At 41.4% G+C, this 27,003-nt stretch overlaps 1 protein-coding gene across 1 annotated transcript in view; it reads right to left on the bottom strand.

Moving 5' to 3' along the window:
* ptprn2 (protein tyrosine phosphatase receptor type N2) overlaps positions 1–27,003 on the bottom strand; it is a gene marked incomplete at its 3' end in the record, with an annotated part of 118,515 nt that overhangs the window by 51,741 nt on the left and 39,771 nt on the right. The window contains exon 10 of the mRNA XM_084566781.1: positions 22,351–22,430. Within this exon, the coding sequence (XP_084422907.1) occupies positions 22,351–22,430 (80 nt within the window). The remainder of the gene's footprint in view (positions 1–22,350; positions 22,431–27,003) is intronic.

The following is a 27,003-nucleotide window of genomic DNA, read 5'->3' as shown; positions in this document are numbered from 1 at the left end:
ACCCTTTTACATCTGCACGCCAAACCTTATCAAAATGTAAATCACCTCCCGGCTACAGTTGTCGCTTTTATGAAGCTTATTTGTTCGTCTTCTTTTTCGTCACCTCATATATAGCTACTATGACATTTTTTGGACAATCACCCCGTAAATAACCTAATACTAGCATTTGAGCACACACACAATTATTCCTCAGACAATCCCACAGACATACTCTGCGCTGCCTTTCCTTGTTCAGGCGTATCAATTGTTATTCTGCTCCTTGGCTTCTGAAAATAATCAAGACGCCAAATCAAAGGACCGCACACCTCTGAGAAAACCTGCAAATGAAACAGGGGGACAGGGCTGAGTGGAGCAGGAGGAGAATAAAAGAGCACATCGGTAAACGCAAGATATTTCAACATGAAAGGCCTCCGTCGAGTGACTTCATTGTGTCCTAATATGTGATCGAGACAAAATTTAAATTATATATGAATCAAATGAGGAGCAGCTAAGGATTAATTGTATTATAGATCAATCTGTTTGTTTACTGACTTAATCATTGACTTTATAGGGAGTCAGATGATAAGAAAAACGTAAATTGCCCAGAACCCACATGTCTTTAAATTACTGTCAGACAAACAAATGATGAATTAACTGTCGATTGACAGAAAATAATCAGCAACTTTGGTGATAAATTCAGTGTTTGTAAAGCATTGCATGTGGCTTTTTTTATTTTGGGGTTAGTATGATTAGTAAGAATAAATTAATTTGAGGACAAAAATGAGAGAAGTAACACATTTACAGATTTAACCATGTGGAAGGAAAGGATTTTGGGCTTTGTTTTTTGATGAAAGACATTTACAAGATTAATAATTTAGCCAAATTGTGATTTATTCATTTTCTGTCAGCTGACAATCAATCATTCATGCATTGATTAATATACCTTACAACAGCACTCCTGCTCTCTACCCTCTCAATCTCTGATACCTACAATAGTGATCCTCTAGAAATCCAATAAGATTAAACATAATTTAATACAATAATTAGTGAATCTTTTACAAGTAAATATGGAGTTGCAATGAGCCAAATAATTTGACTGAAAAGAAGTGCTCTCTCTCTCTCTAAGTAAATCCAACATGATGGTGCCCATGACATCATTAAGCTCCAAAGTCCAATCAGCAGTGCCAATCATACAGCACCATGTCTGTCACATGGTCGGACCATGCTGTTAACAGCGGGGGTCCTGGCTGGCTCACTGTTTATTCACCCTGATCGATCGTTTCCTGTGGATAAGCCAACAGTGCTCCCCAACAAACCAACTGCTGTTATTCAGCCTAAATCAACACACCAGGAACCTTTGCTATCTGACTGAATGCAGCCCGTGAACTCTGATGAAAAATACTGCATTATCACAAAACCAAAGTGTTTGCCAAAACCTGTTTTCTGGTTGACACATTAGAGGCGATGTTAAAAGACAACACTGTGCAAAAAGAAGATAGGAGATGAAGTCTGGTGTCTGGTTTCAGCGCCTATAATGGCTGGAGTCATGCAATCAGCATGTGCTTTGTATCCTCTTTACAGACCCTGTGGTGGCCTTTGACATCGAGCACTTTACAGGCCCCTTCCTTTTTCAACCAGAACACACATGACACATTTATAATTGCATCCTCCTTTATTACAGACCACTTTCAAAGATGGCTGAATAACACACCTAGATGAGCCTCTGGTACACAGACACAGCTCCACTAACACACGTGTACAAACACACACACACATTATATCTGTTTCTTTGCTGGCTGGTTGATTAATAGATTGTGGCTGCTCTGACACTCTGTGTAGAATAGGCATTTTGCCTTTGATAGGTGCTGACACCAATTCTTCACGGACTGCAGGAGACCAGGGAACAGAAGCAGCACTGGCAAATGACTTGGATGGCAGACACCTCCAGATGTGGGAGAAACCCCGTGGATGTCACTCTGCATTCTCACCGGGACACGTTTAGATCGTTTACGCTGCCTTTCAGAGATGACAATCTGCAGATGTGTGACATATGCGACGCAAATCACATCTGACAATCGCTCAAAGAGAAACGGATAGGTCTGCGGATTACAGTGACTGATGAGGTAAACAATGCACATCTGAAGCAATCATAGTCATCAGAAGTCCAGCATGTTGCAGAGCCATGCTGCTGAGTCTCTGGGTGACCTTTTCCAATAGCACAAGCTGGCAGCCTTGCTGTCAGTAAAACACTGCATAAAAACCATTTACTGACATCTTCAGGGAAGCCTCAACAAGTGAATAGTCTGCATGCATCCAGCTCCAGAATCCTCCACAGCATACAGCACTATTACTCAACGGGTGACACTTTAAAGCGGGATGAAAAACATTACTGAGAGTTCTTTTCTTGGGTTAAATTTATACCCAAACGATTAAATGATGCCTCATGCCTTTTTCTGGATGTTTGTGTGACACAAGATGAAAACATCTGGAAGTCTGCCACAGTCTGAAGAGCGCCTACAAGGGAAATGCTTATTGGAGGAAAGGATGGCAAAGCTGGAACAAGGAGCTGCACACATACATTCACGCACATGCTCTTCCTTTGCTTCCCCGCTGAGGGAACTCTGACAGAGGCAGCCCTACCTGTCACTGTAGCAGCAATTATCCTGCAGGCTCTCTCCGCGGACCGTCTCCTGCAGGTCTCCACATTACTAACCACATCACTGAGCACACGTACACACATATTACCGGGTACGCACACTGATGCACACGAGGGCTCAAGTACACACACTGTACATATTCACACACACATATGGCAGTAAGCGCTGTTGTGCTTTTAATCCACAATTCTCTCTCCAAAACCTAATGGCTCGAACGAATCGTAATGATGTGTTGGTGCAGACATCCTGCTCAAGCTAGAGGGAACACACATCATTATGTGGATGTGGGTGCTCACGCAAGCATGTTCACACAGCTCTTCTGTTATAGACACATGCATTATCATTGGTGAGACAGCTAAGAAGTCTGCCAATATACACGCTAGAAAACCTTAATAAATCAGTAAATATGCCACCATAGGGCAGAGCTTGGAAATGAGAGGCGGCATTAAGTTGAGGGATGTGAGCTCCAGTGAGTCAAGAGATAATCCTTGGACATGCTCAGAAGGACAAGGTGTCCATTTTGGCTGCAGGGAGGTCTTCTCGAGGAAGCAATTGATCGGTTTCACGCTGGTGCACTGGAGCTCGGATGCAGGGCCCTGAGTCTCAGAGACAGGTTGACTGTACGAAGCTGTGAAGGGTGATTTCAGAGAAAAAAAAAAAAAAGAACCCAATGTGACCTCATTACCGTAGATTTGTTCCGACTGTCATTAGGAATCACAAACGCCATCACTCAAGTCAGGAGTATGAGGGAGAGGACGGGAGACTGGGTGGAGTAAGCGGAGGTGTGTGTGGGGGGGGGGTGGTTGGGATGACGCTGGGCTCCGATGGTAATCAGTGCATTTGATCTGAAAATAAGATCCATCATCAAACAATCTATAGACGACAGAGAGCATCAACACATGCAGTTTACCCAAGCATATACTTCTGGCCCAAGGACAGAGATTTGTGTTAGCGTTGGGAGACAATTACCACCACAACCATGGCACAATATTAATATGCTAGAGCCAACAGAACGTGATCCCCAGCTGTTAATCAAAGGACAACAACAGGCATTTGCACAAATTAAAACTTCTTTAAAGTTTATATTAGTCTAAACACAAACCTAAATTCAAGTCATAGAAGAATCTAAATGTAGATTGTCTTAGTAAGACAAACAAATAGTAGCACCACAGATATTTGTACCAATTATCTATTCCCAACCCAGAGTTGAAGTCACACAGACACAGAGAGAGCAGGCTGAAGTGGACGGATGGGTCAACAAAATGTCAGATGTGAATGCATGAGGCCTTCTGCAGATTTAAATTAACCATGAGCATGAAAAGTATGAAAAAAGCAACCTTAATCAACTTGAATTTTTCTGGGGGTAACCAAACCAAACTCAGATTATAGTTGATGTATTTCACAAACGATATTGTAGTATTGATGGGAGAGTAAGATTTAAAAACATGTATGGAAACTTTAAAACGATTAAAGTGTGTCTGAAATCGATCTCTCATCTCACCACTTTCGAACTTGCTGCAAGGAGTAAGATGAGATTTAGCACGTAAGTAAAATGCTGTTTACATGCAACGGACACTACTTTAATGATTCCACTGGCACCGTATTGTAGTCTTAAATGTCAGGGCTCAACATACAATATATACGATATACAGTTTATAGTCTTCTTTTCCTGTAGATTAATTAGTCATCGTTGAAAGAAAATGGTTTCCATTCAGTCCAGGTATAATTTTAATAGGAATATGAAAAGCTCAATTCAAAGTCAAAATCATCATGTTTGTTGTGGACATACATTTGTGAAACATTTACATACCACTGACTATACAATGTCAGAAAAGAGTGATAAATGCCCAAGGAAGTTTCTAAGCTGACAGACTTTCAAAATGCTTTTTTGTCTAAAAATCAAAGATTTACTCACTTCAACATAGTACTCTGTAATTTCCCTTCAGTAAACTAATCAAACAGGACATCCATTGTTCCAGCTCTATTTGAAATGTTTCCTGTTGCTTACATATTCTTTTGTTATTTCAAGTGCAGCACTTTCACTGAACAGGTGAGACAGCATGAAATCAGTGAAAGACGCCACCATTTTCTAACGCAATCTAAAGCAACAATCCAAAATGGATTCTAAATCAGCCTGCGGTGTATGCTGAGCTGCTAATGTTGTCCTGACAGCGAGCTGAAAGTACAAATTCATCAGATGAACAATACAAGACTACAAAGCTTCTGTTTTGTCCCTTTTTCAAACAATTTCAGTTTGCCAGTTCCAACTAATGCACCGTCTGAGCACTTAGATTACATTTTATCACTGAGGTAGTCGAGATGCTGTCAGCTAGAGGAGGTTAATGTCACATCGAACACATTTGCTGCCAGCGGCCTTTAAGTAAATCCCCCCAACCACGTCTACAGATGTTAGTGGACATCCTCCCTCAGAGAGTGGATAAAGCAACCGAGAGCTGCGTCCTATCTGCCCGCCTCTCTCCGTCTCTGTGAAGCATCCGGGCTGCTCCTCAGATCGCGGTGTTAATCTCGCCGAGCTGCTTTCCTGTGTACAGCTGGGAGTGGTGGGTGCAAAATGAAAGTGTAACACAACAGCCTCACGCAGGTGTCAAAATGAGAAATATGACATTTCCCTTCTGAGATTTTATTAGTTCTGATATCATTTTGCATTCAGCCTGCCTGGTGTGTCACTGGGCTCTTTTTTTTTTATTACTATTTTGCTTCAGGACAAAATGTGATAATCATTATTATATGTCTAAAGCAGAGCAGCTGCGACTGCACAGGAAAAGCAAGAAATGTATTCAGGACGGGGAGCAATTGGAAAATCAAAATACACAGTTTGACTAGTGTGTTTGCTACCGTATAATTCCCAGCACTCCAAATCAATCACCTTACTGCAGAGTTTCTCAAACAATTCCTTTTTAAAAGTGAGGCAGCAGTTCACAGCATGGTGATTAAATCTATACAACGCAGTAGCGCCGACATACTGTTTTTTTTCCCCTGGATTAATTTGATAAATAACCGCAAAAATCTCACTCTATGCTCCGAACACTCCTGTGACTGAACTCTCAAGTAGTTAGAGAGGGAAAAGGTAAGACTGCATAAGCACACCTCCCCGTCTTTTTAAGGACACCTGTTGGGCTGCATGGCTCATCTCCTCCTCATTTAACCGTCTGTCTGGGCTCCGTGGGGCTGATTACCAGGAAGAGCTGATTCCAGTTGCACTGCTTATCAGTCTAATTAGAGCCCCTGGCAGGTGACTTGAAGGAAGTTGTGTGTCTCACGGATGTTCAGGCGCAGCAATTTGTACAGGCATGGTAGCTGCTACATGACAAAAATGCACCAGTGAAACGATGAAATAGAAGGGTAGTGAATTATAGTTGTAGAATTGTGTCGACAGATGACTCGTGGCAAAGGTGTTTTTGGTGCAGGGACATACTTTCAAGGCCTTTCTGGGGAATGCTGGCGCCCTGAGGGGGTTAAATAAGTAGCATTTTGCATCACAGACATTTTTAGTTGTGACAACAAGTCAAGAGAGAGCGGTGACATCTTGACTAACATCCTCTGGTAAAAGTATCAAGTGTCAGGAACATGACAGAAGAATTCAGACAGGCTGTGGTTCAGTGTAGAGTGGTTTAATAGATGTGGCAGGGAAAATGGAGGATGGAATAAAAGCATGAGTTAAGAGATGGAAAAGTACAAATCAAACAAAGAAAGACAGGTGAAAAAAAGGACAAAGAAAGTAGGAGGCAAGGGCGGAACGATATTGAGTTGAGAGTTGAGGACAGCTTAAGAATCTGCGGGAGGCGAACGAGTTTTCCAGGTAGTGTATCAGTCACCAGTAAAAGGTCAGTAGTCTGCTGTTCGCACATGCAGGTGCTAATGTAACACCTCTCACACCTTTCTCGGTTGCTTGTGTCTGGCTGCCTGCAGGTTGGTGGGCAGAAAGACTGTTGTTTGTGCTAGAATAATATGCTGTAATCCCCCGTCTCAGATGTGGCCTTAACACAGGTAATTGGACTTGGAGTGTGAGGAAGCCTGTGGCTAGACACACACACCGCTGTGAAACACATAGACTGCTGTCCGATTTGAAATATGAAGAGAATTGCTCATATTCTCAAGACAGATAAGTCCTCTTTTGTTCTGTTTGTTTGTGAGATGCAGTTGTTTTCATTCTGATGTTACACTATTTTGTGTTAAGACATGAATTTCTGTTGAGAAAGTGGACGTCAAAGAGTCAGTGTAATAAAGGTTTGGCTGGTGTTTTCCTGCTTAACACCAAAAACACATGAGTGGAATTTCATAGGAGACCAATTATGCTTATTTCGGGCAAAATAATTTAATTTACTGACTCGGCTGAGCTGCACGGTACTCAGTTAAATAAATATTTCCTTAGGTTCGTCCATTGTCTGAAACAAGCAGGTTTGGCTCCTGTGTCAATTTCTAAAAGCCAGTTTTCTTCTTCTGATGCAAAGTCGTTCACACAAAATGCTAGGTGTTCAAATGGCTACATCAGTAGGTACTGAGAACACTGCTGCTAGGCAACTACTGGCTCGAATTTCTGTTCGTGCTGTGCTTTGAGCAGATGACCGCGTCAAGAAATTTGTGTCAAGTTTTCATCAGATACAGGTACAAAAGCAGAAAAAAAAACAATCTGAAACTAAGTGTTCAGAGCACACCTCATTATTTGAAACTCCCTGTAAGTAATTTAATTTTTGCAGCTATTAGCATATCCAGCTAATTAGCTTGTTACCGTAGTAACCACATGTTACTTACAAGGTCCAAGAGATTTTCAGTCTACATTTTGTTTTTAGATAAGAATATGTGGTCTGGATTAGCATATCCCTCACTGTTTAGGAGTCAGTTATGCTAATGTATCAGTTTAGCTGATGCTAGCAACCCCAGTCAAACCCATTATCTAATAGAGTGTTATGTACATGTTAGTTAGTAGGTAATCAGTTACCAAAAGCCATTTTTCTTGTATGATTAATGGAACAACATACCGCTTTACTAGACGGCAATGCTGTTTCTTTATCTACAGTATTCATTATCATTTAGTTGTCCACAAACTCAACCCGCTCATGAAGCTAATGGTAGCTATGTCGTAGCTATCTACTAGGTATCTACCAGGTAGATAGCTGACAAAAAGTGCTACTGCAGTTTTTTCAGATGACAAAATGAGCAGTTGTTGGGTAAAAAAAAAGACGGCTTCTGCAAATAACTGTCTACAACCAAAGAGTGGTTGTTTGATAAATTACTGATCATTTCAAGTGTTAAATCTGCTAATTTATAAATATAAACTACTGTGTGAAAGGATAAAAGGGTTGGTGGTTAGCAGTGACTAAATCAGGGTTTAGTGATAGATTATATATATATCTTTAATGGAAGACCATATATACAGTAATCCACAATATGTTCATTTTATTGTTTCAATCGATTTAGCTGCAGGTATTTGGACACCTTCTTCCAGGCAAAATTATGACCGTATGCTGTAAAATATGTATTTATTCTTTTCCTTTGTGTCAGCCCAAGTCACTCTGAGGTGGATATAGGAGTTAAATTGAAAGCGGGTGTCCCTTAAAGAGAGGTCTGAGGTAGGAAGGAGTTATCACCTCCACAGAGAGCCATGGGAGACACAGCGCTCCTCTGTAGCAGTCCAGCCTGATGCATAGAGGCCACTGACCCATGACAGTCAGCCCGTATCGATTTAAGAGGAGGCAGAGGACACAGAGAAAAAGAGAGACTCGTGGGGAGAGAGGGGAGGAGGGGGGGAGACAAAAAATGAAAAACAGCGAAGAAGGGAGCAATATCCTTCTTAAAACTTATCCATAATTCATTGTCTTGTCTTTCCTTCCTCCTTCAAATTTTTCTTTCTCTTTCAGATGGGTGCACGGTAGGTGAATGTTCATCTTTAAGGGGGATTAGCAACGACCTATTTTAAAATGCATCCCTCACAGTGAGACACGGAGACACAGCCAGGATCGTATAGAGCCAGATTCCTATATTGAGAGTGATGTCGGTGCCAACAAGAGTCATTTGGATATTAGAGAAATTATTATTATTCCTGTTCTTTGCAGCAACGTGTTTCCATTATTGCAGGTTTTAATGCTCATACCAATAATGACTTCAGATATAATACAGGCATGTAAATGCTGAAAGATAAACGTTGTGCTTCTAAAAATAAAGCAGGATTTCCTATTTCACACTGAATGCATCTCACTATACCTATATAACACACTGAGAGAAATGACATAACATTAAAATTAAAAAAACTGTATTCTTGCCATCCTACTGATAAATATCACAGAGGCGTGAAAGCTTTGTTAGCATTGCAACCAGTGATAATGACTTCCATTTAAAAGTGCTGTCAGTTATGTTCACTCATCTCTTCTACAGTACTTAATCTATTCACAGCTAAAACCTAAATGGGTGTACACACAGGAAATGTGGCAGCACTGTGGCAACAAGAATCCAGGGAATATTGATGAAATTCAGTTTATCTATACCAGGGTAAACTAATCACAACTTTGAACTGAAGAGATTCAGAAAATGTCCAACTGCAGCGACGGAATCAGTGGAAAGTTTACTGCGAGGCAACAGCATCCACAATTTTAGTTTGGTAATTTTAAAGATATTTTCTATTTTCACTCAGAAAGATTTGGTGTGGGAATGTCCACCAGCAACCTACTGTCAGCTACAAAGGGATGGGCAATGAGCAAATCAATTTATTTGTGTACTGGGCGTAACCTTAAGTGTCTTAGAAGCCTAAAGTATACCTTACTGAATTACACATAATATAATGTAATTACTGAACCTAGATGGAAGAATATCCCAAACACTGTGTTGTTTAAACTGGTGACATTAAGACAATGAATACTTAAACTTTTACCTTCCTGATTTATATACACTGATCATGCATAACCATAACATTATGACCACCTGCATAATATTGTGTAGGTCTCCCTTGTGTCTCCAAAACAGTTGGGACCCATCATTTCATGTTTTTTTTAGTTGTTCCAAAAGCGTTTTTGTGTGTGTTCCTGTATCAGGCTGCATCCTGCTGGGGATGGCTGCTGCCATCAAGGAGTGTCATTGCTATGGGGTGGGGGTGCCTGGTCTGGTCTAGGTGGGTGCTACATGTCTTAGTAACATCAACATAAATGTCAGGTCCAAACGTTTCCCAGCAGAACAATTAATTGTCACACGATGGTCAATGTTATTTACTTCCACTGTCAGCAATGTTGTGGCCGGTCGGTGTATAACACCACTGGAAAATTATTTTTTACATTTGACGTATCCATTACTGCAGTACAAACAGTTCAATATAGTTTGATACAAAAGATTAGATTAGATGAGATTATCTTAACATTTATATGCACTATACTGTATAATTATTATGGTGCTATAAGCAGATATAAGAACATTATTCAACATTCAGTAAGTCAGATTTTATACTATTAAATATATTTCACTATAAACGTTTGCTGTTTATACATCAGCATTCTCTAATGGAGGATTTAAGGCTGTATTATTTGCTGTTGTGAAACATTTTCGTATGAACAATAAATGGTATGACAACCAAATTTACTCTGCTACATCTAATTATAATTAATTCAGTGGGTGACTTGGCTAAACTCTGAGTCTTGGCTGCTTTCTGTTTAATAATCTCTCTGCATACCAATGCATCATTCAGTTATTCGGCAAGACTGTCAGTCTGCTTCTCAAGAAGACCAGTAGAGTGGTCAATTTCTCTCCACAAAACATAAACAAACGTAAGTAATTCATGTTGATTTAGATCATTTCTCAAGATTTTTCTTGTTGTGTATACTGCTTATAGTTGAGGGCATTAAAATGATGTGGAAAAGGACAAAATCACGCTTCTACAACTGGAACCAAAGTAAATAAATGAAATATAGCAACGTCATTTTCTGCATTCATCCTTAAATAAGTTATCTTCCAAGTCCAGAACTGTTCATTATACCGTATGTGTCATAATATAGATATCCACCTGCAGAGTTCAGTCGCCCCCGAGGCTTTGCAGTCAGCGGGGGGGTCATGTGTTTCGTATGACAAGCTGCACAGAAGCTGCATGTAAATACAGCTGTGCCGTGGGCATGTCTTGGCATTCATGCGTCTCACGCTTCCCATGTTGACCACGAGACTGAAAAATCTGGATCTTTGCAACGAACATCAAGGAAGAAAAAAATGAACCCCGAATGATTCATTATTTACAGATTTTTTTATAAATCAATTCTGGGCTTTCTTCTAGTTAATATGCTGCAGTCAACAAACGCCTCTCTCGGACCATATGCAGACCATAATAATCCACATGAAGCAGCAGCCAGCGGTTAGTCATGCCCGTGACTCGCTTTAATTACTGCTTAAGCTGAAGTACAATCTACAATTTACAGGTAAAAGGGGGCAAAAGTGGTCCACACTCACGCAAACACATATAGAAAGATGCATAAAGGAAGTGAAAATTGAACATCTGTGTTTTTTTCCCTTTCAAGCCCCCTGCCAAAGAAAGCTGGTGCTGCACCTGGACATGAATTATAGAGAGGCACTTGGATGAGGGGGGCGGAAGAAAGAGAGAAGAGGAAGAGAGGTGAATGAAAATGAGGGGACAGGGTGGATTTCACATCTCCCCCATCTGGAGACACTCACCGGTGGTGGTGGTGGGGGGGGGGGGGGGGGGGGGCTCATTTGATCAATGATCAATTCTTTGCCAATAGTTACCTATAAGGTATAACACTGTGATGTAGCGTACAATATGTTTCATAAAAAGACACATTAGAATATGCATAATAGCAAATAACAGTGTAATACATATATTTCAAACTAATAACGTACAAACAGACGGCTCATTGTGCATCCTTTATTGAAAATGTTATGAAATGGCCCTCAAATTCTACTCTATGTTTTCAGACAGCTGTAATCCTTTAGAAAAAAATATATAATTATACTCAAAGAGGAACTACAAAAGCAAATAGTGCTTTGAAGATGGAAAGCCCGAAATGTCACCCACCCGCTTTGAAGCTCCCTGGCTCCCTTTGTTTCTCTACACTTGTAGCTCACAAAAACCACAGGCAGAGCGCACTGCATTCAGGGGCCAATTTAGCGCGGATGTACCATTAAGAGAAAAAACACACGCATACAAACACATGCTCATGAGCTCAGACAGTGATATACTGTAGACGTACACACACACACACACACCTGGAAAGAGTACATCGTGAAGCAAATGTATGGCCATCTCTCTTTGTTCATCTCTCAGCAACCCTTTGTGGTTTCAAGCACTTTAAGTGTCATCTCCTGCCTCTTTGATACACACATGCAGTTTTGTAAGTCCATTAACAGCCACATCCAACAAACAACAATCTATAGCTCTTCAGAGTATATACAAAAACGTATTTGCATCTGATGATTACTCACTCTTGGTTTAGTTTCGGATGTTTTAGAGCTTGTTTGGAGTGAGTGAGTAACACAGACACAGTTAATCAGGTACAAATGTAATATCTGAACAATTATTCGTTTGTTCTTGAAACAAAACATTGCTTTGTTGGACTTTAGTAGCACATCCAGTGTTTGCAGGATTATATTTTTGCTGTTTTAAGCCATATTATTCTTTCCTTTATGCGCAGAGGTAGTTTGGAAAGAAAAAAAAGTCAAGAGCGAGGAGTTACTTTATAAATTAATTCATTGTGTTCACTGCTTTATTTAGCACTAATAAAAAAAACTATTCTAAAGGACAGTTTATACTGTGTACTGCGAAGCAAGTAAATCTGAATCTGATGTTTTTAAATAGAAAAAGTTTTCACATCATCCCGAGCGTCTTGAAATTACCCGAAGATATTGCGAATTTGCCTTTATCCCCATTTAAGTGTCGCACATACATAAAAGTCAGAAGGCATTTTGTCTCCTAAAATTGTGTCCCCTTTTTGGCAAATTATCTGCTAACAAGGAGAGACAATTTCATGCGTTTCCAGCAATCAGTCATTCTTTAGTTTCTTGATGTCACAGTGAATTAATTTGCATTGTAGCAAAGAATAAATTTAGTTAACTTGAAGGCTGACTTTGAATCTAATTGACTTGAGATGACTAATTCCGTCAGTGTAACGCATCACAGTCTATCCTTTTACTCTGGACAACAAACAGGAACAAAGTGTTAAAGGCAACAACTAAATCTCTGTGTGTCAAATGTTTAATGATGGGGAGTTAATAAAATTCTTATGATGTTTTTCTTTTACTGAATCGTGGTTCATAGCAGGAGATGGAAAGAAGCTCATTTAGGGAGCTGCTTGTATCTGCTGCTTCATGAAGTAGCACCCATCCGGTAGACAAACAAACACAATGTACAAGCACCTGCTGTTCTTGACATGAGGGCCATCAGCACATGGTCTCTCACTCGGAGGAGCGTTCGCTGCAGGTAAGGGCATGGAAAATGAAGGAATGAGGGGATATTGAGGTGCGGGGTTGGAGGTTTGAGATGAAGTGAGAGAGAGAGTTGGTGGTGGCAGGACTGAACAACACGGTGCTTAAACCTGCAGCATTGAAACTGTATCCACCATCCTGCCTGTGTGCTTTCAGCTCCTATAGATTACTGAGAGACGACGACACCTCTGATTTCAGGTGGGATTTTTCTGGTGTCTGTGAACAACACTGATGGAAAAGATATTCACAACTACGTCCTTCTTACTGGTGTTCTGATGCACAGAGAATACTAAGCGACTATCTCAGAGAGAGCTAATTATCTTTACAACTTTGTGGCACAATTTTCAATTCTTGAAACATGAAGCTAGTGAGCCATTTTGCTATTAAGTTCACCACCGTGGGTGAGAAAATGTGTTGTTGCCAGCCGTGCTGCGTGGCTCGGCTGGAAGATAGATTATGGAAAACTTCTTGGTCAGATAAAAACTAAACCAGCGACACTCAACAATATCAATTGGAAGATTTTGCGTTACATAATAGGATGTTCATGCAAACTGGAGCTATTTGTAATAAAGAAATACACTCACAACAGACCATATTCATTAGCTTTGGTTGAGAATGTCTTGGCTGGAATATTTCTACTCATCTTTCAAATAAAATATTACAGAATTAAAGCAACACTACAAAACCTCTATCTCCCCCTTCTGGCAGTGAGAGTAATTACATAGACACTGTTCATGCGTGAGTACGTCTACACTCTACAGTCTAGTCTGTGGTTTTTCTTGCAATCAGTTGCTTTCTTTTTTTTGTAGTCTGTAATCATTCCTCTCGGATGTTTCTGAAGCTCTAGTTCATCCTCGCTGAATCTTAGTTACATTTCCAACACTAGTTTTTACGTCTGGTGTAAGCCACTCCATGGTTGCTCTTTCCTTCAGCTCTGGAAAACAGTCATTGCAGGCTGATGTAAAAAGCATCACTACCCGTGCACCAGTGTGGGATTCACCTGGCACTGATTAGTTTAATCAGCATTGTGTATGTTCATTTGACTTGTCTGCAACAGCTCTTTTACTGTAGATCTACTATAGCTTTAATATATATAGTGAAACATAGTAAGTTCTCAAAAATCTGTGTTTTTTACTAATTAATTTTGTGCAATACCCAAAAAATCAAGATGCAACCCTGATCACTGAAGCAACAATCATAGAACACATGCTAGCAGCTCTGTGAGGCATCATTTCACCACAGCACTGTTACAACATACCGATGTGGAGCCAGTATGGCACATGTACTATAAAGAGCCAACATATACTGAAGTCTAAAAGGCCTGTTGGAGAATTTTGTAAACCACCTTCCCCCACACACACCTTAACAACGCTGTACTTAGAAGCTGCGTTGGACCATTTCTGAAACAACTGTGGCAAGTCAGCTTCCAGCGTGACTGTTCAGAGGAAGATTTTATTTTTAATTAGGACTGAACACAGAGTACAGCTGAGGCAGTGGGAATGGTTAGTCATGACTCGATTGTAGGTATTCAGACAAAAAACCAACATGGACAAATTAGAATTCTGACCTCACGTTGCCGCATACAAATGAAGGGATTGGCAAAGTTATTACAGTTTAATATTTGGAACACAAGACATTAGGATTCATCGCCCAGGGGCCGTGGATATTTGTACAAGATTTTAGACCAAAGTGGTTAGAGAGAGAGTCTCCGTCAGGCTGACCAATCAGCACTGCTATTCAGAGAGCTGTGCTGCTAATGAGGCAACATGTGCAATTTTTACCTTGTACTGTGGTCACTATTAATTACATTGGCTACAATGGTGCAATAAAACCAGAGCTATTAAAGCCAGAGCTACAACAGTAAAGACAATATCGTGTCTCGCACTGTTTCAGGCTTTAAATCTCTATAGATGACAGACCAGGTTGCTGCATAGCACTGATTCCTGGATTAATAGATCTGTCTTTATATTTTAAGAAGTGCGATGGTGTTAGGCTGTTTTTACTACTTCTACCCCGGTACCACTTGTGGGTTTAGATCAGGAGCTTAGGCAAAGACATAAATGTTTCATACACGGAAGTTTTATTTAAACGCATTTTTGAGCAAACAATATGTTGGTTCAATTTAGAAATACTTGGTGCTGACGGACGTGAAAGCACCTAAATACCTCGGTGTCATGCATTGACACACTTCTGATTTAAACATATCACTACGTTTCCTTTCTGATCCGTGTCCATTTCCCATTTCAAAGCTCTTTTCCACCACTGAAACAATGCATATTCAATTTTTGTTTACGAGCTCGGGGTCTCTGCGGGTGTCTGAGAAAGGTTGCTCCGTTGTTCCAATTTGCGTTGTGTTTCACCCCCTACTCATTAATCTCCCTCCATTCGCTGATAGCTTCGTTTCGTCCACTGGAAATCGCTTTCAATTATTCATGCCTATTTTCCACAAATACCTTGGAGATGGAATTAGCAAACAAACAATGCCAGGCGACACTAATCCTCGTCTACAGCAAAGATCCTTTAATGCACTAGAGATCAGGCCGGCTGTTGACAGGCACCTGTTACTGTCTTCAGCTGCTTCGCAACAGCAATGTTGACACAGTAAATATGTTTACAGGAGCAGCGAAGCCCTGACCCTACAATGAAGGTGCAGGGATAATACTGAAGCTATGGAGAGGAATAACTAAGAGCGGGAGAGCATGCAGAAAGGGCGAGAGCGGGAAAGAGTACGGGTGACAAGGATAAACAGGATAAAGGAGAGTTTGAGACACAGTTCAATTCATCTGTTGGAACATTCGCAGCTCCTCGGTACAATAGAAAGTGTTTCCACGTGACCCCTTTTTTCAAATGAGACGAGTACAAAGAGTCAGTGGTGATGAAAGCTCACTCTCTGGGCCAGGGACAAGGATAAAAACTAGATGTTTTAGACGGATTTACAGAGCGCCCTACTAGCGCCTTTTTAAATGCTGACAATTTGAGATATCTTTCTGTTCCTGGAGGCACTAGAAGAGGCAGGAGAAGCAAAATAATAAAAAATAACACAAAATGAGGATAAAGCATCTGACCTTGGAATTAAAATGGCATTTAACACCCTGGTGGAGACAGAAAGTTTGCAACAAAACAAAGCTAAAATATTTTGTGAGTCATTCAACTCTGGTTATCTAGCAGCCTGCAGCAAGCAGGCAAACACACATGCACATGAGGAGTGAATAAACTGCGGTTTACCTATTGCAACAGACAGAAGACGTTTCTGAGATCAACAATGCATAAAGACAGAAAAGTGAGATGTGTCATATCGAATAAGAATCACTGTAGATATGTTTGCGTGTGTGTATATATGTGTGTGTGTGTGCCCTCTAGCAGACAGGAAGATGATGCAAGGGAGCCTGAAAAGGTACTACTGAGAGTGAAAGAAGATAGTGAGAGTGACGGTTCAGACGACTGAGAGCCGGGCTTGTAGCTGAATGACACACACATACTTTCTCACACACATGCACAGAGCCAGGGGCAATGGAGGAGAAGAGACTGAGGAAGACTTTGATCACCGAACTGAGCACATTCAAGCACTCAACCAGAGAGGGCAGCCAGTGATGAGGAGGAGAGAGGAGAGTACCCAGGGAGGGAGGGAAAAAGCGAGGAAGAGGAGGGGAGAGAGGAATCGGGTTGTTTTCTGACCTCTACGCTCATTGATACAGATGTTAAGGCATGAACACACAGACAATCAGGAATCCGACACAGATGGTGCCGAGCTAAAAGAAAGAAAAAAGAAAAAAAATGCTTTTCCTGACATGTTTCTTGATCGTGCGAACCCATGCTGACAAAACTCATTTCATTCCAGCCACATGTGTCCGGACGTGAGCAAAGCATTCAGAAAATTTAATTCACACTTATTTCTTTAGCCTCTGGCAGCTTGCTGACTTACGAATGGTAAATATTACAATATCAAGCAGAAACCAAACACACACACACACGTGTGCCACAGGAATCCCCACAGCTTATATTACCTTTACCAGCGGTGTATGTCCAAAAACAGGCTGCTATAGCACTACACATCCGTCCTGCACGCATGAGATGCAGGTGGATAAACCATTGTGCTGTTTGCGAAGAGAGCAGGTAATTATCGCTGGCATTTTGACAAGTGTTTGCCAGAGTGAAGGTCAACTCTGTCTGCGTGGGAGATCTATGCTAATCTGCTCAGCTGGAAAAGACTACCACTCACCACTCAAATGGTAGCTAGCACCATTATGCAGCCACAGCTACTGTGTGTTCACTTTAGAGATGTCTGCAAGGGTGTGGGTGTGTTTGTGTGTGTATGTGTCTGCAGAGTGTTCAGGCCAGGCCTTCCCACGGAGAGGAGAGGAAAGACAGACAGAATCAGGCATGCAGACAGACAAATGGACTGAAATAGAAAGGGAACCCAGTCAGATTAAGGCCGGCTCTCTTAAAACAGACACTGTAATATATTTCACATCTTCCAGCAAAGTCTAAAAGTTGCTCTAATTTGCATTTACGTTAACTTCTCAGACTTTCTTCTGCATAAAAATAAATAAATAAAATGCTAACATTCATTACTATCTACTACCATTAGTTTGTTGGGTGCATGAAAATAAACAGCTGCTGGGGCAATTTAGTAAGGTGTCATTGAACTAATTGAACTAGAAGAAGACAAACTGTCAGTCCAAGATCAAAATATTCACATAATCATTTATGAAAGGTAAAATTCTCAGGTGTTTTTATATGATGCTATTTTTGTCACTAAAAGCAGCTGCAATCTAAATTTTTCCAACAACAATATATGATCCTAAAGAGTCCACTATTTCTGTTGGTGGAAAAACTGAGCTAAAAGAGACTGAATGCTGGATTTAAATTCAGACACATCTCCAAAGAATGATAATGTTGGTCCCTTAATTCTAGATGTTGTAAATCAGCGACTGTCACATTGACATAGAAGTACAGGTACATGTCATACATGTGTTTTCACTACCTGTCTCCACTGCCTTCATGAAGTAGCACCCATCCGGGACCATAAGCTACAGGGGATAGTCTGTTACTGTTTTCCAACTTTTCTTTCTCAGCTTGTTTTTTTTTGGGGATATTTTTTTTTTCTTTGTTTTTATGCACAAATTCTAAATGCGCATCAAGGCAGGTAAATGGAAACCAACGAGTTTTATTGTCCCAAAAAACACAGAGGAATTTTCTCACAACCAATTTCCTTCTCACTCTCCACCAACGTCCGTTCTGCTGTCACTTACATGTGAGGGAAAGTGTGCGTGTGTGTGGCAGACAAACGCAAACAGAGGCAGGAACATGGGGGACGACATTGTCTACGTCCACGTCTTTGGGTGTCTCCCTCGGGTGACAGCCGTGTGTCAGGGTCTCTGCTCCCTGCTCCAGATGGCCCAGCAAGTTGCTCCCAGGGTCCCCAGACTCCCAGCGCCCATTGACCAGGGCCGGGGTTCTCACGGCCTGGGGGCCTGCGGACTCATTGCTGTGGCCTGGCCTCTGGGGCCTTTGAGGCCTCTCAGGGGCTCTGAGGGGCTCCGGGGTCGCCCAGCCGTGACAGCCAAGACAATAGGAGTGTCCTCACCCAGCTCCCACCCACCACCTACGACCGCTCTTAACTCACACATATCCACTCACACACCCTGATGTTTGGCCTGGACATCTTTGATTCCAGTTGGTCGCCGAGTCATCAGCTGGCAACTTTCATGCCAAACACTGGGTCAAATTTCCTGTCCAGTGAAAAACGCTGCAAAGATGATTCATTACAACACATCTACATCATCCTAGAAATAATGGCAATACATATAGTAAATGTGGACACTCCATAAAGTACAAAACACCCTTCCTGCACATAGAACCACCTACTCGCTGCTAAGTGCACAAACATGTAAGTGGATCAAATCCATCACCAGCTACAAAGCATTGCTGTACAGTGAGCAAAAGCAATTCTGGCAGATCCATTACCCCCCAACTGAAGATGATTTACATGTTTAGAAATCACCGAGAGGAAGCAAGAAGGCAAAAAAGAGGAGAGTTCTAAACAACACATTTCAACATTGGTTTTAACAGCTTGGTTGCCACTTCATCAAATATTGAATAAATCATTTTCTTGGCACAGTATGAACACAGCTGCAAGAAAAAAAAAAAAAAAAAAAATTCACACACACCAACATACACACATCCGCACACGCGCGCACAACCACGGACACACAGAATGCCTTGTAGTTTTGATAAAGCAGCAGCTTTCTCTTTTGTTTTGCAGCCGAGCAGGGATTAGGCAGTGCAGGTCTTTGTCCTGCGGTTTTCCAGTTGAGCAGAACACAAGAGCCTCTACCTCCACTAATACAGTCAGACCTCCCAGCAGGCCTTTCACCACACAGCCGCTAAGAACCTGCTGCCTAAAAGATGCTTTTCAATGAGTTATCAAATCTCCTCTATACTGTCCGTGCCTTTCAACCGAGTCTCTTTGTCTATTCTTTTCAATGGAGCATTGAACACATCAAATAGAACTGATGGGCAGATAGATGGACAGAAGAATGTAGCAGAGCCATATTAACCTCACTAAGACACTGCAGAGTACAGTCAAGGTATTACCACTAGAGGTTTAATATATAACCAATATATGACTCTCACGACAATGACAGTCATACTAATCATTTTTTAAACATTTGATCAAGTTATCAATCTAAAAAATTACAGATAGTGACAAAGATGGAGCTCTTATCATAAATACACATTATTTAGTCAACAATCCAGCTGTCAATGTGTGTAATATGGCAGTAGATATCATTGGATTTTATGCGGCTGGTCAAATAAAATAATACATTTTCAAATGTGCTGTCAGAACGCATGAGGGGTACTTTTTGGGAATACAGCAATTGTTTGAGCAGATATTATACAATATACTAAGGAGTAGTGACGCAATCAGCGGTAGGTCAACAAGAAAATCAAAAAATGGAACTTGGAAAATGGATTAGCCATCCACTGCAGCTGCTCAGCCCTGGGCTTTTATTATTTTCACTGTTTTGTATCGTTGTATAAGTAACTGTATTTAGGTTTTGGGTTGTCGGTCAGACACAATAAGATATATGAAAATTATTAGTTTAGTAATTTGCAACAGGCACCTTTCAATGAATGATTGATCAGTTAATCAAGGAGAAGATGAAACGAAATTAAACTAGAGAAATGGAAACACAGTGATCATTTCTTCTCGCCAAAACTGTGAATAAACGGTAAAATAGTCAAATCAAATAACAATTTACAAAGCAAAAATTCAAGCTTTCAGCTTGCCAGATATAGAATATGCTTCTTTTTAGTGTTTTCTGTGATTAAAAATCTTCTAAATTTCTGTTGGACAAACCAAGACATTTGAAAAAAACTCTTCATATAGCACAAACGCAATGCATTAAGCAGAATTTAAGTATATTTAGGGCATGGAGGCATTAACTGGCTATAAAGATGAATGTGAATTTTCTTGCACCATTGTCCAGGTTTTGGTTTCCTAGTTTCACGGCTGCTATAAGGCTCGACGTGTGCAGGCTCTCAGCAGCAGGCTGAGCACAGAATACAGCAGGGGTTTTGATGAGTTCATTAGGAGGCCACGTCATTTATGCACAGTCACATATAAGGCAAAGGTCAGCCAGGATTACCCAGGTGGCCACTGCATGTGGGTGTCAGTTTGATTTTCAGAGTGTTCTTTAACCGCGCTGTTGCTCCACAACCTGGTAACCACTTTGAAATCACCACGCCTTTGCCATGTCGCATTGAATTCAATGTCATGCATGCTTATTTGCAGCTGGAGAGCCACTAGAGAGGGATAGATTCTGCATTCAGTTCAGATTATTTTTAATATTAGGAGGGGAGAGGGAAGTCTGCTTTGCTTCACACGGCGGTGGAAATGGAGGGGGATGGGGTGCAACAAGGTTGGGGGGGGTATAGGGAGTAAAGCTCTGCTAGGATTTGATCTAAGGTCGGTGAGGGAAAATGAGCTTCATAGATGTTCTATGACTCTTCTATCCAATTTTACCATTTTTAAACATCTTAGAGCTCATTTGGGTTAAGAGAACAATGCATCCAGAGAATAAGTAATTCCTTCTATCCGCTTTTACAAATTGCTATTCAGGTGGGCCGTATTCATAATTCATCAACATGGGCCGGGCTCATGATCATGTTGACTTAACATTTGGTCTGACATTTCAGCCCTGCTCACGCCTGTCATTAGCTCTCGCCACACGCCACCTCATCAAAGTCAGTCGCACAAGCAAGGAAGGAGGGGAAAAAAAGGAGGTGAAGAAATCATATCGAAAAGAAAAAGATGTTAGGATAAAGTATAATAATTACAAAGCATGCAGGATTTGCTCATTTTGTTTATTAAATATTACAAATGTCAGGTGACGGCGAGGGATAAACGAAGACACGCGCGCCCTGAAACACGCCGAACCAAAGCTCAACCTCCGGCCTTTCTCGCGGCGAATCCGTATCATCAGCCATCATCCGGCACTTCTCTAATAGGAAACGAGTCGGTGCCAAAAAACGTCGGCGCACAGGAAAACTGGAGCAGCAACACATTTCTGCCAATAACAACACCGCCATGTTGATTCCAGTGGGGTGATATTGGATGATATTGACTGTTGGGAGTAGTGCTGCGCTTCTCAAAGTCATTTCCGACCAAAGCAAGGACATACACACACACACGTCCAACACACACACACACACACACACACTGAACGCCAACGCCAGGCTGATCCGAGTGCAGACAATGAAGAGGGGAGCGAAAGGCAGCGCATACTGACATCCTCCTTTCTGTCGGTGACAGCTCTCCATCAGTCTACATCAAACAAGTGCATACATGCGCTCGCACTCACACAGAAGTGTACACTCTGACTGATTGCCCAGCGCAAACCTGTTCCAACCTGTTTCAACCTGTCAGCCCGCTGGACGTAATAGAAGACCAAATAAACTGTAGTGTGAACTGTACATGAATCGTGTGTGTGTGTGTGTGTAGGAACAGTCGGTGTGCGCGGTGGGCTCATCATCTCTGTAACTGATGGTCATCTGTCATCGCAGAGTGTTGATAATCTTCTTAGGGACAGGGGTTTGTCTGAACAAGATGAACGCCGGCCTATCTACTGTATCTGGAGAGACTAATCTGTGTTCTCATTTACTGAGGCCCAGACGGTGACAGAGCGCTCTGGCTACTGAAAATGAGATGAATCGCAATGAAGGCTGTCAACAGGATCGCTGCGTGAAGGTGATATAGGGAGAAAATATGGACTGCTCTTACCTGCAACTTGAACAAGATCAGCAGTGGTAACGTTCTTGGGGTTCGGGCCAACTCTGAATGTCAGGGCAGGACCCAGGACCCTGCAGGTAGACAGGAAAGGCGAAACAAAATGAAAAGATGTATTCACAAGGATTAGATGAGATTAATGTCACTCTACTACGACTCTGTCGACAGTGTGTTTTCTAAATATGAAGCTCCAGCTACGAATTAGCTTAGCCTAGCTTAGCATAAAGGTGGAGACGGGGAGAAGCAACAAGAATTGAAGGTGTACAAAAAACTTGAAAATCGACTAATTAACCTGTTTTAATATAATCCTAAATTGCCCAGCCTTCTGTGTCAGATCTAGACCATCGCTAACCCAGACCATACGCTGCTGGCTGACCTGCACCTCCCCAAAGCGCATAAAATTCTCCCTCCTCCCGCCTCCCACACACCATCTACTCAGACGTCTTCTCCAAACTTCTTCCGAACTTCCTCGTTTAAAGTACAAAGAGAAATTCAATCACGCTGACAAGCAGCCGACTAGCGTTTTAGTGGCGTAATTACAGAACGATGCTGAAGTCTAAATACTTACAAACAGCCTGAGCTCTGCATACGTCTGCTGCAGAATGTATGAACCGATCTTAAATCCATTACTTAATTTTCTCAGGTTTTTGTGCAAATGATATAACAAGATAAAAATTTTAATTTGAAAGATTTAGAGGTGCTTTAGAAGCATTACACAAGCTGTTTTCCTGCTTGCTTTATATCCTATCCTAACCTGGAATAAATCTAATTGGAATAATGAGATTCTGTAAGGGAAATCACAAGACGGAGGTAAGGTCTAACCCAAATTTAAGTGCATAACACCATGTTTTTGTAATTAACACTTTTGAAATGAATCATATATCATGGCTGCCTGGATCTGCTTACATGTTGTTTCCACATTCTGGCTACAGATCAGTATGGGAGGCAGTATGGCAGGTCAGAAAACTCTGGGAAATTAGACCATCTAAGAAACATGTGAATGAACTATTATTATTTACTGTACAATCATGTGGGTGGTATCGATCTTCTCATCTTACTCTAAGCAAGAAAGCGAAAAGTGCCACTCGTCCGCTTTGTGGTTCAACTGTGTTTAACTCCACACTCTATGCACAAATCGACGAAGCAGAAATAGAGGGCATCAGTAACGAGGACAGAATGCCCTCCCTGAAAAAGATGTGTACGATCATAATTTCCTCTTTCCTTTTCAGCTCGAATTCAACCAAAGAGCAAAGTACAGTCATCATCTGAGCACCTTGTTTTCGTTTCACCTACAGTAACCTGCCTGTTCTCCCTGCGCCCGTTCTCCTCTGTCTGGTCAAGAGTCAGCAACAGACTTCTCTCCCTGGAGCAGAATAAATGCTGAAGGTCCCCGAGGTCGGCCATGAAATAAAATCTAACAACCCCAGCAGACTCTGTAAGAACTGCCAGCAATGGTCAGGAGGAAAAAAAACTGTGTAGGAATGTGTAAAGAAAAAAAATCAACCTACTCCCCAAATGAAAACATTTTTATAAGAGACTGAAAAGACGTTATTGCAGCAGCTAAAAGAACAAATGAAGTGTGAATTCATAGCCCTCACGATGGCACCCAAACTGGGAAAAATCTGAAACAATTATGGGAATACCGGGAGGCAGCAGTGAGATCGATTTCCTCAAGTTTTGTCAAAATTGAAATTAAACCAGGGATGCCTGAGATGATGATGAACACATGGCACGGATAAACAAATGATCAACGTCAGACGCATCAGCCCCTGAGTAAGATAGTGAGAGATTCAAGAACGCCAGAACTGAGCAATCTGCTTATTATCGCCTACTTTTAGTTTTTTATCGAGTCCCAAAGGGCTTGTTTTCTTCAAGTAGAAAATCTGAAAGCGAAGTGGGAAACTATTTGCTCGTCTCTAATATATCAGCTTCTTTCAACAATTTGTACAATAAAATGTGATTTTATTTGCTTCTAGTGCTGGGCTTTGTTTTACTCTGTCTTCTTTCAAGTACCCTCACTTACACACATTTGTAGAAAAAAAAACTTAAAATGAAATTATTTATAAAATTGATGTATTTTTTTCTTTCTCTAGTATATCAGCAGATCTTATCACGGGAACAAGACTATTGGGATTTCTGCAGAACCCTTATTTTTTATGTTTTATACTAAAACTCGGCAACAACACAGCACACGTCAAACTAAGCCGTTGGGTTTGGGATTTATTTTGTACAAAAAAAATCACAAGCCACAAGACTCCAGAATTTTCATTATGATGAAAATCAAGTCTGTCTTTTTGCATATTTACGTCACTTTACAGTTTAAATGCAGCAATGTGGTTTAAAGGAGTAGTTCGCCATTTTTAGGAAAGCGGAACCTCAAACGCTCAGTTGCTCTGGGTTAAATTAGACATACAGCTCCTACGTCTGTGTATTAAATATGAAGGTACATCCAGGAGATCATTACCTTAACATAAATGCTGGAAGCAGAAAGAAAAAGCTAACCCAAGCTGGTACGCTCTTCAGCATGTAGTCAGTTTTGTTATTTCTTGACGTGCAGCCTCGATGAAGACCTAACTACCCCTGTCCTTAGTCCTAACCATCTGGTGTTTTATTTTACAGTATTAGTGAGATGCGAAAACCTTACAATGTGCAGAATAACGTGCAAAATGTGCCTTAAGTGCTTTGTTATATGCAGACAATTAGACATCACTTTGCTTGCCATGCCAACCATGGAGGCTCCACCTCTTGGCTAAGAAACAGTCTGGTACTTACAGTAGCTTAAAAAAGCCTCGTGTCAATTAGTGACCTTTAAGGCCGTGACACACCGAAACGACGGCAAGGACGTAGGCGAACATCTGTGACATCTGGTCACCAATAGGCTTTTCATCTGATATTGATTCAGCAGCACAACGAGTCCGTGAGAAAGATCTCTCTGATTGGCCGCTCAGCTTAGCGAATCAGTGCACGAGAAGAGAAACGTAACAGTTCAAACATGATCATCTAGCAGGAATAAAGCGTAGACTAGCTAGGTTTGTAACTTTGCTTGTAGCTAACAGTAGCTCTTCTGGTTTCCCCTTTTAGAATGACAAATACAGACTACTGCCACCTGCTGGTATGAAGAGTTATTTCCTCAAGTGCAGAACATGCGTGCTAATTGGCCGTTCACTATATTCAAGGGCCTTCATGTATGGTAGTTCTTGAATTTCAGCATTCAGCTTTAAAGATTACCATCAACTGTCCTTTTTACTGATTTTGAATTTCAAAATGTCAGACTATTTCTTTAAGCACAGATTGATGAGAAAAATCTCAGAGCAGTTAGTAAATCCTTCTTACTCAAGGGAGTTTGAAGGAAAACTGTAGAGAAAAATGTAAAAATACTTCATGTATAGTGCGGTATTGAACAGCTACACTGTTAAACAGTAACAGTAGTGAATGATGGATACAATAACCAACCTATGGATTTGTGGGGTCAATATTTAGCCCATAACTAACTGACAGCTGGCAATAAATAACAGTGAAAACACACGGTGGCTTGAGATGTATCCCATTTTTCCTCCCAGCTTCAAACCGCCAAATCATTTCGGTGCGTCTTCAGGTCTCAACTGTTACACACTGGACAGTGAATATACATTTTTAGTTCACTTCCCGCCAGACAGAACGACAGAGAGGCAGATCCATCAGACTGCCAGAGTGCTGTGACCCAGACCCACTCACCATCAGTCAGCCCGCTACGGACGCAGAGACACGCTCGTTCAGGAGCAATATACGAGCCGGTACTGCCAGACAGACGGACCCAACCGTGCACCGATGCATTTGTGAACATGATCACAACATGCACTGAAATACACACACACACACACAGCTCTGAAAGAAATACGTCCTCCTCTGACGCCTTCACCTGGGCTCTGTTTGCTCTCCTAAATGTCAATGTTTCCACAATCTCTACCCCTGCCTCCATTCTCCCTGGCTGAGGGTATTCAGCCCCAGATCTCAGTGCATCTCAAATTGAAATGACGTGATTTTTTTTTTCTTCCCCCTAAGCCACACAAACCCTATTTAAACATACTAGGGGCGAAAACACTGCCACAGTTGGGAGATGAAGTTAAGATAGACAAGTTATCTGGAGGACTTCACACTGTGTCCTGTGTTATCGGACGCGTGAGCTTGGGACTTCATATTGGCTTCGCTGGTGGGACATGACGAGGGTTTATGTGTCGACTGTTTGGCGGGATATTGGCAGGAGGGGTGTGTGTGTGTTCCTGCACAGGCTGTGTGTGAGAATGGACTTGTGAGTGTGTGTCCCACTCCCCCTAGTGTTTCTGACAAGCAAAACACTTACGTCATCTGGAAAAGGGAACATATTATTTCCAGCCCATCATCATCCAGAACTACTATTCCAAATCTCTTCTGAGCAGGGAGTATTTTGTGTTGATTGCGGTAGAAGGAAACATAATTGATTTCAGCATCTAAAAATCTTAGCAGCACAAAAACAAACCTTCAGCCTCTTTTTTTTTTTTGTTCTCGCTGTCTGAAAGTCCTCTCTGCCTGTTGTCATATTTGAGTATCCCTTCTCCTCTCTTCCTATCTGGGCTCATCAGAGCGAGTGAAAAATAGAGGGCCGTGAAAAAGAGAGGGCCGTGAAGCAGG

The sequence above is a fragment of the Chelon labrosus genome, assembly GCF_963514085.1.
Source record: "Chelon labrosus genome assembly, chromosome: 18".
In the NCBI taxonomy this organism is placed as follows: Eukaryota; Metazoa; Chordata; class Actinopteri; order Mugiliformes; family Mugilidae; genus Chelon; species Chelon labrosus.
Note: the sequence above shows the minus strand (reverse complement) of the source record. Positions and strands in the feature narration are given on the sequence as shown.